This window comes from Drosophila virilis, chromosome 5, assembly GCF_030788295.1.
Source record: "Drosophila virilis strain 15010-1051.87 chromosome 5, Dvir_AGI_RSII-ME, whole genome shotgun sequence".
Taxonomy (NCBI): Eukaryota; Metazoa; Arthropoda; class Insecta; order Diptera; family Drosophilidae; genus Drosophila; species Drosophila virilis.
In genome coordinates, this window is record NC_091547.1 from 12,819,134 (window position 1) to 12,831,954 (window position 12,821).

At 44.3% G+C, this 12,821-nt stretch overlaps 5 protein-coding genes across 7 annotated transcripts; 4 read left to right on the forward strand and 1 right to left on the reverse strand.

Annotated features, from left to right (window-relative positions):
- Positions 1-83: 83 nt before the first annotated feature.
- On the forward strand, positions 84-3,857 carry koko (cyclin Q). Of its 3 annotated transcripts, none has more exons than XM_002050131.4 (5): positions 84-230; positions 2,731-2,780; positions 2,856-3,000; positions 3,057-3,278; positions 3,344-3,857. In XM_002050131.4, exons 2-5 carry the CDS (start codon positions 2,761-2,763, stop codon positions 3,671-3,673), a joined length of 717 nt encoding a protein of 238 aa, XP_002050167.2. In that variant the 5' UTR covers positions 84-230; positions 2,731-2,760; the 3' UTR covers positions 3,674-3,857. The 3 variants fall into 3 exon arrangements, with proteins under 3 accessions (XP_002050167.2, XP_015029271.1, XP_070066246.1); XM_015173785.3 differs by having other exon boundaries at positions 87-230; positions 2,613-2,780; XM_070210145.1 differs by lacking the exon at positions 84-230 and having other exon boundaries at positions 2,514-2,780.
- On the forward strand, positions 361-2,223 carry Sou (required for meiotic nuclear division 5 protein souji). The gene has a single exon (XM_032436194.2). The coding sequence runs from the start codon at positions 546-548 to the stop codon at positions 1,929-1,931; it is 1,386 nt and encodes a 461-aa protein (XP_032292085.1). The 5' UTR covers positions 361-545; the 3' UTR covers positions 1,932-2,223.
- LOC6626279 (U2 snRNP-associated SURP motif-containing protein) lies at positions 3,736-7,455 on the reverse strand. Its single transcript, XM_002050130.4, has 12 exons — positions 7,321-7,455; positions 7,206-7,265; positions 7,092-7,148; positions 6,751-7,034; positions 6,100-6,688; positions 5,994-6,037; positions 5,601-5,933; positions 5,297-5,539; positions 5,062-5,245; positions 4,756-5,008; positions 4,319-4,695; positions 3,736-4,246 (listed from the first exon to the last, which is right to left on the reverse strand). Exons 1-12 carry the CDS (start codon positions 7,324-7,326, stop codon positions 3,854-3,856), a joined length of 2,823 nt encoding a protein of 940 aa, XP_002050166.2. The 5' UTR covers positions 7,327-7,455; the 3' UTR covers positions 3,736-3,853.
- Positions 7,456-7,793: 338 nt separating this feature from the next.
- Positions 7,794-9,988, forward strand: grau (grauzone). The gene is made up of 5 exons (XM_002050129.4): positions 7,794-8,064; positions 8,128-8,873; positions 8,928-9,137; positions 9,199-9,574; positions 9,634-9,988. Exons 1-5 carry the CDS (start codon positions 7,927-7,929, stop codon positions 9,871-9,873), a joined length of 1,710 nt encoding a protein of 569 aa, XP_002050165.1. The 5' UTR covers positions 7,794-7,926; the 3' UTR covers positions 9,874-9,988.
- Positions 9,989-10,171: 183 nt separating this feature from the next.
- LOC6626277 (CDK5RAP3 protein homolog) lies at positions 10,172-12,139 on the forward strand. The gene is made up of 4 exons (XM_002050128.4): positions 10,172-10,328; positions 10,438-10,612; positions 10,669-11,493; positions 11,553-12,139. Exons 1-4 carry the CDS (start codon positions 10,323-10,325, stop codon positions 12,056-12,058), a joined length of 1,512 nt encoding a protein of 503 aa, XP_002050164.1. The 5' UTR covers positions 10,172-10,322; the 3' UTR covers positions 12,059-12,139.
- Positions 12,140-12,821: the final 682 nt, after the last annotated feature.

The window sequence follows — 12,821 nt, forward strand, 5'->3', positions numbered from 1 at the left end:
GAAAATTCGCCTGTGTCGGCAAAGCAGGTTGTGTAAAGTGCTATTGTTATACAGCAAGGTTGTGCTAGGTGTTTGTGCCTTGGGCAAAAAACGCAACCCTGGCATCTATACTCTCCCGGCTTAAATGTCAACGCGTGCAAGGGTTTATTATGTAGCAAAATAATGATTAAGATTAACAGACATCAAACGGAATAAGAATCAGTATCATTTACTTAAACCAACAGCACAGGGTAAGTCAAAATTCTGAGGTGATACACGTATGCATAGATATTTTGCGTTTTGTCGTGCTTCATAGCATGAACAGCTGCTCCGTGCACCAGAGTTGCCATCCTGCGATACGGAAAATAAAGTGCTTGAGTAAGCTGCAGGGCAACTCTGGTAGTGATGGTGCTCTTCTTTGTGTTATTATTGTAGACAAAGCCATAATAAAATTGAGATTTGCCAAATAAATACATATTGGTACACGGAACGTGGAGTGAAAATCGGATTTGCGTCCCAGTAAATAGCGTGTAAAACGTCGTAAATTGTATTTGGCTAAAAACCTAATGCGCGCTGTTGATTGGCGTCGCTCCAAATTAACCAAATTTATTGCTGAGCCACAGACGGAGTTCGACATAATGGACGACGAGGCATGCTTGACCGTTGAGAAAGAGCTCGACCGCGTTGTAAGCAAGTTGGAGCAACTGCACGAGATCGCTTCGGTCGAAATTGGAGATGTTGCGTCGCTTATGTCGGAACTGGTCAATGTTCTGGGCAATGCGGAGCAGATGCTGGTTACCACACTGAATGCTGGTACGCAAATGAATGCGCCAGGCACGAGCAGCACAGACGATCCCATGGGCGATGGCGTGAACATGCAGGTGGAGACAGAGCCAGCAGCTCCACAACGTCTGACCGATAGCCAAATGGAAATAATCAGAGAAGCGATCTTGAAGTGCAATGATCGCGTACAGAAGCTGTCGACGGAACATCGTGACTCGCATGGTTCCGTTTCGAAGATTGGGAAGGCCATCGATCGCAACTTTAGCTCGGACTTTAGCTCGACAATGCGCGTGGACGCGCTGCAGGACGAGGATAACCTAATGCTGCTAAACAAGGCCATTGCCAAACATTACTGCCGTCAGGGCATGGACGAGGTTGCCCGCACGCTAATCAAGGAATGTAAAATGAGTGAGAACGATGCCCAAGATGTGTTCGATTCGGAGCGCGAGTTCGCCGAAATCTACAGCATCTGGATACAGATACAGAAGCGTGAGCTGTCCGAAGCCCTCAAGTGGGCCATACGCCACTCGAGCCAGCTGATGGAGCGGCATTCGCTCATTGAGTTTCGGCTGCATCGCATGCGATTCATGCAGCTGGTTTCGTATGGCCTGGAGTCCCAGCACGAAGCCATCGTGTACGCCAGGACCAACTTTCAAAAGTTTGCCGTGCGTTACGAGCATGAGATTGCCAACTTGATGGCCAGCTTTATATATTTGCCCGGTGGCCTTGAGAAAACGCCGTACAAGATCTTTCTAGCCCAGGAAATGTGGACCGAGCTATCGTTCACATTCCTCAAGGACGCCTGCCAGCTGTTGGGCATCAGCAAAAACTCGGCACTCTCGGTGGTCGTAAACGCTGGCTGCACCGCGCTGCCTGCGCTGCTAAACATCAAGCAGGTAATGCAGTCGCGCCAGGTGCTGGGCATGTGGAATGGCTGCGACGAGCTGCCCATTGAGATCGACTTGCAGCCAGAGTTTCGGTTTCATTCTATTTTCGCCTGCCCGATTCTCAGGCAGCAAACCACTGAGGACAATCCACCGAAGAAGCTGACATGCGGCCATGTCATCTCCAATGACGCCCTGCACAAGCTGAGCAATGGCCACATCCTGAAGTGTCCCTACTGTCCCGTCGAACAGAATGCCGAGGAGGCCGTTCGTATTTACTTTTAAATGTAGACCCTAATAACAATTAATCATAATATCGCATATACTATGTAATAAAATGTGAGCCTGCCTGTTGGCGCGCTTAAAGCAGTTCGAGCGTGGATCTGGAGCAGAAAGATGACAAATTTCTTGAATTTCGGCAACTTTTCCTTAAATGTTATTGAGCGCGCCACTAGATTGTTCTTTAGCTAAATTTGCTAGGCCGAAGCGAACTACTTGAGAGCCGCAAGTCCATTAAAACAAAAAAAATCCCACTAGTTCTTAATTACATGCATAATAAATAAACATTTATCTCAAATACTTGTCTTTGAATATTTTCCATTTGCACATCGCTTGATTTCTACTCCAATGTCTGTCACTAGGCGCAGCCAAGAAAACAATTATATTGCGTCGCAAATTTCAGCCAAATCAAAAAAAGAAAAGTATCTTTCGGGTGGGTTTTTGTTGTTTGATTTTAACCACTGTGCGCTCAGACAACAATGCGCGAGCACTGCCCACTGTGCAGTCGGCCCGGCCGTTTCTGTCGAACCGGTTTCGGGTATTGTCGTGCCAGAGTCTCGAATTTTCATCGTGTCTGGCGTTTTGCGTGCAGTCAATTTTAGAGTTCGGTCGCGGACAGCTGATCTGAGTAAACGGTTAAGATTGACATATTAAAGTGGTCTGGATCTCTGTCTCTTTGCTGTTTAGTGGCAACGAACCCGAATACGGCTCGCGGAACCATCATTTAGGCTAATTCTGAGTTTTCGATTCGTCAAATATTGCGGCTAATAAAATGAAAAACGTTTTGGATGTCATGTCATTGCAGCAGCACGTGGAGACAAGCAAAGCACAAAACATGAAGCCCATTGATTATCGGTGAGTCAGTTGCGCATTTTGCGCTCCAATTTCTGACATACAACTCCATACTCCATACGCGTCTAAATATTCCAGCAAGTCCACTAAACCAGGTCTGGTTCCGCTTTACATCTTCGAGTGCGCTGCCAAGCTAAAGATGAAGCCGCTGACAGCCGCATGCGCCGCCATTGTCTACCATCGCTTCTTCAAGGAGGTCAAGCCCAGCGACTACGATGAGTTCGTGAGTATCAGGTTGCCCCGCCATGGCGCATATGTACTCAAAATGTTTGTTTACAGCTGATAGCCGCCTCCTCGCTTTACTTGGCTGGGAAAATCAAAGACGACGACACGGTTAAAATCCGCGACGTCATCAACGTGGCATACAGCACACTGAACCGCGGCAGTGCTCCATTGGATCTGAACGATGAGTACTGGGCCATGCGCGACGCTATTGTCCAGGCTGAGCTGTTGATAACGCGTACCTTGAGCTTTGACCTAAACATTGAACTTGCGCACAAGGTAACACTAGCAACTCTTTGGCGCGCCAGTTAATCCATGCACTTTCTCTTTTTTCGCATGCGCAGTATTTGCTTTACTACATGAAGACACTGCAGGATTGGGTGGGATCGGATGTGTGGAACTCTGTACCGATTGCCAAGACGGCCGCCTCGTACCTGCAGGACTTTCACCACAGTCCAAATATACTGAAGTACAAGCCCACGCACGTTGCCATTGGATGCCTGTCTCTGGCACTGCAAACGTATGGCGTGCAGGTGCCTCTGACCGACGAATCAGACGAGGCTTCGATGTGGTACAAGCCATTGGTCAAAGACTTTACCAGGGAGAATCAGTGGGAAATCATCGAGGATGTCATTGAAGTCTACAAGCACGAGGCGTCTCTTAAGGCCACCTGAACCAACCACGACCGCAACGCATCATTGTTATCAACAATTGGCCATTTTTGACCTACTCGCCATTCCTGCATGATTTTATTTATTCTCAGTCCAAACCAAAAATCATTTGTTCGAGACCTTTGGCTGCTGCTCACTGAATTTCTGAATATATAAACGTATTACAAGAAACTTCTGAACACATTAATGGCGATGTTTGTGCTTGTGCTTTTCCGACCGATGGCGTCCTGGGGACACGCTGCTGCGTCGATTCGAACGTGAGCTGTAGGATGACGTCGTTGGCGATGGGGATTTTCGAGAAGTGCGACCTGAGCGCTCCGAGTGGCGCTTGGGCGAGTCCGACTGACTTCGTGACCGATTGCGCTTGGTAGACTTGCCACTGCGGCTGCTCTCGCCTCCGCTAAACGGCGAATGGGATCGCTTGCGACTGGTGCGTAAGCTGGGGCTGGAGCGGGAGCTGCTGCTGTAGTGAGCACTAAGGGCATGCCTGGTGTCAGGACTCTCGCTGCGCTGTGAACTTCTCGATTTCGAGTGCATGTAGCTCAACGGTGAGTCTACAGAATCCGAAGGGGAATGCTGTGGGTAAGCAAGGTTCGAGTGTTACTAACTGAAGTTCTAGTAAGTCAGAATGCTTGCACAATGACTTACCCGCTTGAGTAAACGTTTACGATAGTATGCCACTTGCTCGGAAAGTGTCCAGCCCGGTTCCAGGCGTCTCTTTCCAGACTCCAGTTCATCTTGATACTGCACGACTTTCACTTCAATTTCGCGCAGTTTTTGGCGACTCTCGTCGCTGAATTTTTGGGAGCTGTCGCCATCGCTATCATCATCCGAACTATAGAACTTTGGTGGATCTGGGGGATCCAACGTGTCCCATTTGCTTGTGGTTATGGCCTGGGCCTCAACTTGTTGCGGGTCAACCGTTTCCCATTTAGATGGAATAAAACCGGGCATTTTGGCCTGCGACTTGGAATCTGTTGATCTTTGCGCTTGCACCATCGGCACACCATCCAAATCCTCATCCACTGAAAGTATTATTTACATATACAATAAACAATAGCATATTCCTTTATACAAAGGCTTACAGGGCACGCCATCGATTTCGTCAAAATATTGTTCCCGCTTGGGTGTATCTCGTTGTTGCATGGCCACCGTTGACTCTGGTAGGACAAGTTTCAGAGCGCTCTTTAGCAGTGCAGCACCATCGAGTGGCACACCATCCAAATCTTCATCATCTTTTTCCTCCCCAGAAAGTGGCGCACCGTCTATGTCCTCATCTAGAGCTTCCTCTGAGCGCGATTCATCTGCTTGCACCGGTGAGTTAGACTGCACTGCAAACTAATTCCCCGCTGTGAATATTATCTTGTCAGCATATACAACGCTATATATACCTGTCGACCCAAAAATATAGCGTGCAATTGCGATAAGAAATCCTTTGGGTAAATTGTCCACTCCTCCCATGTGCGTATCACGTTACACACTCTAGTCTTGAAGCCCTCAGCTTTCAAACGACTCTCAATAGCCAAATAATAAGTGTGAAGGCTCTCGAATATGTCCACCAATTGCTTTTCCACGCTGTAAGCAAGCCAATCAGTAAAGGCTACAGATCAACTCGCATAAACTTACGATTTACGAAAGAAAGATGCGTTCGACACCTTCACAGTGCAGTTATGCAATATATCGGAGACAAGATATAGGCGCGCAATCTTCTTTGAAGCCAGCGTCTTTGGATTTGCCAACGATTCGGCGATGCACTCGCAAATCTCATCGGCGGCATCAGCATGCTCAATGCAAAATATCATTGCGTCTCCGATGCGTGCGCGCTCTGGTGTCAAAGCCCGTATCAGGTCTTCCAGTCGATCACGTTGCCTGCCATTCAAGATACGATTTATAAATAAACAAGTTTGTGGATATAAACAAAATGATTTACGCATTCGATAAGGCGCCTTTATGCACCACAGGTGCATCTGGGTCGACGACCAATTCATCCGGCATGCCTTGAGTGTAGAAATTAGCCACAGGAGGTTTCCAGACAGGCCCCTCCTTAAACATACGAAACTGTTGCTCCCGCCACTCGCTCGGTGTGTCGCCCTGCAACAGCGAGAAGAGCTTCCAGCGGTAATATATGTGCGCTGGACTTTCGTTGTCGAAGAGAAACGAAAAAATAGGATTTTCTATTTCGCGACTCATGATCAGCGCTTCGAACATAGGGCCCTCTCGTATTACGAACTCGATCATGCGATGTATGATATTCAGAACAGATCTAAAATGCAGACATACATATATGAACCGATCTATTTAAATGCATTCCAAGAAACCATACTTCTCCGTCGGTATAAAGACTTTAACAATAGATTTGCTCAGAACCTACAAATTAATAAAACACTTTTATTAGCTTAATGCTCTTGTAGATAAGATGGTTGACTCACTCTTTCCATATTCTCCTTGTCCTCAATAGAATCGTAATCCTTGTAGTTCTTCTTAGGCAATGTATTCGCCTCGCTTGGCGGCGGCTGGGCATTAAAAGGCAGACCCGAGGGAGGTGGCGGCAATGTCAGTTCTAACAGGGCTTGCGGTGCGAAAATTGGTGTATTCATGATGGGTACCGTCTTACCCCAGCCCAAACGCATTTCATAGCCCATTATATAGCGTCCGTTTAGAGTGCGTAGCGCCCGCTCGGCGTCCTTGCGGCTCATGTATGCTACAAAGCCACAATTTCGGCCACGTTGCTTTTCTTCCTCAGAACGTGGCCACATGATCTTGATGCTGGCTAGCGGACCATAGCGACCAAAGATTTCCATTAACTGCTGCTCGGAAATCTTGGGATTTAAATTGCCCAAATACAGGTTCGTTGTGTTCGGATCGCCAGTGTCAAATGAACCCCCAGCATCTCGAGCGTTGCTCGCCTGCTGTGAAGTGCTCGGAGCTTGTGGCTCTGGCTTTTGCTGCTGTGAAACTGGAGCACTCGCTACTGCCATATGCTTGTACTTGTGTCGCTCTTCACGTTCTTCTTGTATTCTATAAATATGTTAAGGACACGTCACACAGTTTGTAGTTTAATGAAATTGTCACTGTCTTACTGTCTCAACTCCTCCTTGAACAGCTCCAAGTTGCTCTTCTTTTTCTCCTGATTCTTCTTTTTCAGCGGTGTTGGATCTTTCTTAAGATCAGAGGCCAACAGCTTAGCATAGTCCTCCGCCTTCTCGGAGGCACTCTTGTCAAGCTTGGAGCCCGGCTTGTACAGCTTGCCTTTTTCGCTTTTATCCTCCCGTCTGGAGCCCGCATCGTATGTGCCAGCCTTCACCCACACTTTCGAAGAGGCTGTGGGCGTTTCTTGAAACGTCTCAACAAACTCTTTAAAAGCCTGAAAATTATAAGTCAATAGTTACTGCAACTCGAATCAAAGCATTATTAAACTTACATGTGCCGCAGCGGCCTCATCTTCCTTCTTCTTCTGCTCCTCTAATTCTTTTTTGGACTAACAGAATTGTTATTGTTTATTGTAAGGCATAATATTTATGTTCTAAGAACTCACCAATTGCCGCTTGGAAAATGTGCCGACCGTAAAGGCCTCCAGCTTTTTTTCGCTAATGCGCTAAATAGAGAAACGTGTAATACCCGTTCGCAATTTGTTTATGTATCTGTTTTACCTTCATGCTGTTATGCTTTGTGTTTTTTAATTTTTAACATTTATGTTCTTATTTTTAGAAATACAATTTTCTTCTCGGCAAAATTATATCGATAAGGCCTGCAAACATCTATCGATAACTCTGATATTGTTTGCATTTCATACATGCGCATCATGCATAAGACGGCAGCCAGAATGTTGCATGAAACGACTTATTATGTTTTTAAAATTCTTCAATACAGAGTATCCACAACCTTATGGGCTTCCAAATCTAAATATTAAGGAACTCAAAAATTAGTATACCTGAGCTTATTTGATAATAAAATATAATAGTTAATGCGCTGTATATATAATTAAGGTTTTCTGCATATTAGCAATTATTTTAATTAATTATAGCAACACACGAATAACTGAGAGTATCGATATCGCGTTATCACACATTTGATGACAATATCGTAAATTCTGATGTGAAATATCGATATATCGATATGAAGTCAACATCCCTAATTACAATTAAGTTAATAATTTTTGTACAACAAAATAGACTGTGTGTCGCCAACTGCCAGTCCACGCAGACAGATCTCAATCGCTGGGCAAGGCGTTAAGAGCCTTTAAATAAGCTGCTGAAATGGAACCACAAATTTGTCGGCTATGCTTGCGTGGTTGTGGCTCCCAGATGTGTCTTCAAATCTTTAGCAGCGATGCAGGTGCAGAAGGTAACGTGCCAAATGTTGCGGAAGTTCTGCGCCAGCATTTTTGGTTTGAGGTGAGCCAAGTGATAAACGCACACTTTGACATTTGTTCACATACTCGATCATTCTTCCTGCAGGTATTACCGAACGATGCAATATCGAAAGTTGTGTGCAATGTGTGCTGGACGCAGGTGTCTGAGTTCCATCAGTTCTACGTGTCCATACAAGAGGCTCAGGTGATTTACGCCAATGCGCCGAAATTCAAACAGGATCCTGATCCGGATATGATGAGCTCGTCGTGGCCAGAGGAGGTAATGATGCCGGCCGAAGAGCTCACAGTGGATGGCGGCACAAATAACGATTATACCAGCACACAACTTAGCGTAAATCCCTTAGATGAATTAGACCTGGAAATGTCAACATATGCGAATGTCGGCCCCGAAAGCAAGCTAGACATAAAACTAGAGAGACTCACGCCAGACGAGTTCGTCAACCAATTGGACGATGTTGATATTATCGTAACACGAAGTGGGCGCAAGCGGAAACGTGACACCGAAACGAGTGATAAGTTGAGGACAGTCAAAGTGAAAAAGGTAACACAAGCCAAAGGCCATGATAAGCGGAAAGCCACGACAAAAAGGACATTCAGGAAACAGCAATGGCCCCCATTTTGTAAAGAGGACGAGGACCTAATAAAACGTTATATTGTAATGGGCTGTGAACTGTGCATTTTCCTGGCGGATGATTTCGATGGCATTCGTGATCATTTTAAGGACAAACACCCAAGCGAGCGCCCCTACGTAAAATGTTGCGGTCGCAAGTTAAATAAACGTTGCCTAATTGTCGAGCATGCAAGGCGTCACGAGAATCCTGAATACATTAAGTAAATTTATGCATATATGTCCTCATATGTCCTACTTATATCTGTTGTTTTCAGATGCAACGACTGCGGAAAGGTGTTTGCCAACTCGAGCGTATTACGCGCCCATTGGCTGGTGCACCATGTGCCTGACGAGGAATGTGATTTCCAGTGCGAAGAGTGCGGTAAGCGTTTCTCCCGGCGCAATCTCCTGGAATTGCATAAGGGTTCGCATGTGCCAGCCAGCGAGCGGAAGTTCATCTGTCCAGAGTGTCCCAAACATAATGCGTGCGTAACCGGCTACAAAACTAGAAAAAAACCACTAAATAACAAACACATCTGTTTCCAGCTTTGCCACCGAGTACCACATGCAGGTTCACATAAGTATGCAGCACCGCAAGGCAGCCAACGTGTGCCATGTGTGCGGCAAAGAAATCAAGGATAAGGCTGTCTTCGAGAAGCACGTCCGGCTGCATTTTGAAGAGAGCGGGCCGCGCATCAAATGCCCTCGACCGGACTGCGAGAGCTGGCTAAAAGATGAGGATAATTTGAAACAGCATTTAAGACGCCATAACGACGAGGGCAAATCGTTCATTTGCTCAGAATGTGGCAAGAGCTGCAAGAATTCGCGCGCCCTCATTGGACACAAGCGTTATTCACACTCGAATACAATTTACACATGCGAACAGTGCGGCAAAACTTTCAAAAAGGATATTAGCCTTAAGGTTTCCCATTTCAATTACCTGTCTATTTATACATATATTAATTAATATCTGAATTTCAGGAGCACATGGCTCAGCATACTGGCGAACCACTTTATAAATGCCCCTTTTGTCCGCGGACCTTTAACTCAAACGCTAATATGCACTCCCACAAAAAGCGTATGCATCCAAATGAGTGGGATCACTGGCGTAAAACAAAAACGGGTAGCTCCCAAAAGGTGCTACCCAGTGCCCAGGTGTCGCAAATGTTCAGAGAAGATTCTGAAACGTTCGCGATTCCGAATATTTCAAATGTATTTTAATGCACCTAGTTACCTTCCCCTACCTAATGTATATATATATTTTCCCTAAGTGTAGAAATATATGTACGTATGTAAAAATGTTTACAAACCCAATGAATATAATTGAGATACGAGATGCCTTGTGGAACTAAATGGAATACAAATTCGATAGAAGGGGAAGCCCAGAGAATTAAAGTATTGAAATATTTTACATAATTCTCTCTAGAAATTATCGACATTCTACATCAAATACATTGTACTATGGTTATTATGGGCCGTATTCTCTTTAGTTTAATAAAAGAATTTATTTTTGTTTTTATTTAAAATTCAAAAATATCGATTTGATTTCTGCACATATCGATAGATTCACTTGTGACGTAGGCGCTGCGCAAAAAAGGTTTCGAACTATCGTGCACAACCTCATAGCGCTTGTAACTCTTAAAACAAACAGCTACGTCAACAACGTTAAAATGAATGTAAGTTTTATAAATTATATTGCAAAATTGCCAAAATAATATATTGAGCGCTTCAATTCTATCACTTTTACATGTTTCCGTTGACTCACCTGTTTATGTAAAAAATCAGGAATCGGAGATACCAATTGACATCCACACGCTAAAGCTTCAGGATTGGCTTATAAGCAGACGTATTGTTCCAAAGAATGTGCAGGCTCCGATCAAGGATATCCATTCCAAAATCAGCAACGCTCTACATGATATGCCCGCCAATGATCAATTGATTAAATTGTTATCTGGTTCCAGTAGGTTTCCATTTTGGTAAACACGTTCGCAACTAATGTTCGTAACTTTATTGCAGATATAAACTATCTGCATGTCAAGGAGATAATTGAAATACTTAAGCAGACGGAAAAGGATACCAAAAGCGTCTTTGGCACCTATGGCAGTCAGCGTATGAAAGACTGGCAGGAAGTCTGCCGCCTGTACGAGAAGAACGCCACATACCTGGCGGAGACGGCGCAAATATTCGTGCGCAATGTGAACTATGAAATTCCCGGAGTGCGGAAGCAAATGATCAAGCTGGAACAGCAAACCGATGAGTGCTTAAAGCGAGCCCACGATCTGCACAAACCAGAGGCACAACTTCTGTCCGAGCACGCCGCCTTGTTGGAGCAGCTGGGCGTTAAAGGTGATAACCTACATGCTGAATTCATAGAAGTGCTTGCAGGTCTGCCAGAGCTATACGCAAAGTCCTTGCGAAACATTGGAAGAGTGCAAGCTGGTATTGATTTGTACGCTGAATTTAGCGGTCAGCAGCAATGCTTGCCTATTCTGCGCCATTTAGTGGAGCACGGAAACACTACAGTTTATCAGTACATCCACAAAGAGGCGCCTCTTGCTATTGAGGAGCCGGAGGTACGGCTTAATTTTAGCGGCTCCAGCACGAGTAAGGAAAACGATGGCAATGAAATTGACTTTGGCACGGATGACAACGGCGGCACATCCTCGACAGTCTCCGCGGAGATTATTGATTACGGCGACTTCCAGGAAACGGATGGCGGCAACATAGATTGGGGCATTGAAAGCGCGCCCACAGATGCGGTTGAGATTAATTTTGATATACCCGTCGAGGAGTACGGCATTGTAGTCGAGGGCACTGGCATGGACGGTGGAACTGCCAAAGGTCTGCTTTCAGAATAATGTCTTGTTCACTTTTTTTTAAATATGGATTACATGTTTCAGGTGATCAGGCCTATACGCTACTAGATTCGCCCAATTATCGCGAGCGTTTTCTGGACGAATTACACGAGTTGGAGGCATTTTTGCAAATGCGTCTCTATGAGCTCAATCATTTGGAGTCGTCCAATAATATCATGTTCTCACTGATGGACAACATTTCTACGCATGACAGCGAGAGTATTGGCAAAATATTGGCCGACGTTGGGAAGATCATTCAGCAGGCCTCCGATGAGCAGACGAGTCATCTTTTCCAACTTAAACATTCGCCAAAGTACGCCGACCTGCTGACCAGCAAGCTGCAGCAGATGACAAAGGCTGTGGACAAGCTGCGCACAACACGGGAGGTGTTGAAAAAGCGTGCCGTGGAATTACGGGAGGAGCGTCAAAAATTGAATCCCGTTTTGGATGAGCTGATTGAACAAACCCGGACCCTGCAAGCATTTATTGAAAAGGATATTTCAAAACGTTACAAGAATCGCGTTGTAAATCTTATCGGAGGCGTAAACTAGATAAATATATATGTAAATTGTTATTCAAATAGATACGTTTGGGAATGTATGAAAAGTGCAAATAAATTGTTGAAATTTCAATACGGACTCTCTATAACACTAGCAAGTGTTGAATTATTTAAAGATCCTGTTTCCTTTCATTTTTCCCCATGAAGTTTGATTAGTTTGAATTTTGTACAAATTTCCATACGACTTACAAAGAACTTACAAAATGGTATTGCTAGTCTTAGATTTTGTGATCAATTAACATTGTTCAAAAGGTTTTTTAAAAGAATTTTATTTATTTTTATTTTGCTATTTTTATTAAATATACAAATTTTATTTATATTTTTTGTGTGTGTTTTAATTGTTTTTATTAATTTTTTGTTGTTGTTGTTGTTTGTTTGTTTTGTGTTTTTTGTTTGTTTCTTATTTTTGTATCCAGAATACAAATCTAATTTAATGTAGTTGTTGGTTGCTTTTTTGTTCATAAAAGTAGCCTTACACTTGTATCGTTTTAAACTTTCACTTATGTAATGTTTCTTAGCTGAATTGAATACACAATTTGTAAACAAGAACAACGCTATAATTAATATGATTAACTTAGGGGGGGGAGTCTGAAAAAATATTAAGGAAATACATACATACCAATAAACATGTTTTAGTTGCGTTTGGAAGCGAAGGAAGTAAGGAGATTTGGATGTGTGCTTACAATTTATACAAATAGTATTTTTTGGCAATAGTTTGCGCCCAAAAGATTTAAACAAATACATTTTCGTATGCA

Excerpts from the sequence above, each read along its gene's own strand:
- Sou (XM_032436194.2), top strand. The coding sequence starts at position 546 with ATGCGCGCTGTTGATTGGCGTCGCTCCAAATTAACCAAATTTATTGCT.
- LOC6626279 (XM_002050130.4), bottom strand. Across the intron at positions 7,035-7,091 it reads ATGAGGCCGCTGCGGCACAT|GCTTTTAAAGAGTTTGTTGA; the intron begins GTAAGTTTAATA and ends TATAATTTTCAG. Across the intron at positions 5,246-5,296 it reads GCATCTTTCTTTCGTAAATC|CGTGGAAAAGCAATTGGTGG; the intron begins GTAAGTTTATGC and ends GCTTGCTTACAG.
- koko (XM_015173785.3), top strand. The coding sequence starts at position 2,698 with ATGAAAAACGTTTTGGATGTCATGTCATTGCAGCAGCACGTGGAGACA. Across the intron at positions 2,781-2,855 it reads ATGAAGCCCATTGATTATCG|CAAGTCCACTAAACCAGGTC; the intron begins GTGAGTCAGTTG and ends TAAATATTCCAG. Across the intron at positions 3,279-3,343 it reads ACATTGAACTTGCGCACAAG|TATTTGCTTTACTACATGAA; the intron begins GTAACACTAGCA and ends TCGCATGCGCAG.
- grau (XM_002050129.4), top strand. The coding sequence starts at position 7,927 with ATGGAACCACAAATTTGTCGGCTATGCTTGCGTGGTTGTGGCTCCCAG. Across the intron at positions 8,874-8,927 it reads GAGAATCCTGAATACATTAA|ATGCAACGACTGCGGAAAGG; the intron begins GTAAATTTATGC and ends TGTTGTTTTCAG. Across the intron at positions 9,575-9,633 it reads AAAAGGATATTAGCCTTAAG|GAGCACATGGCTCAGCATAC; the intron begins GTTTCCCATTTC and ends TCTGAATTTCAG.
- LOC6626277 (XM_002050128.4), top strand. Across the intron at positions 10,613-10,668 it reads TAAATTGTTATCTGGTTCCA|ATATAAACTATCTGCATGTC; the intron begins GTAGGTTTCCAT and ends ACTTTATTGCAG. Across the intron at positions 11,494-11,552 it reads GGACGGTGGAACTGCCAAAG|GTGATCAGGCCTATACGCTA; the intron begins GTCTGCTTTCAG and ends TACATGTTTCAG.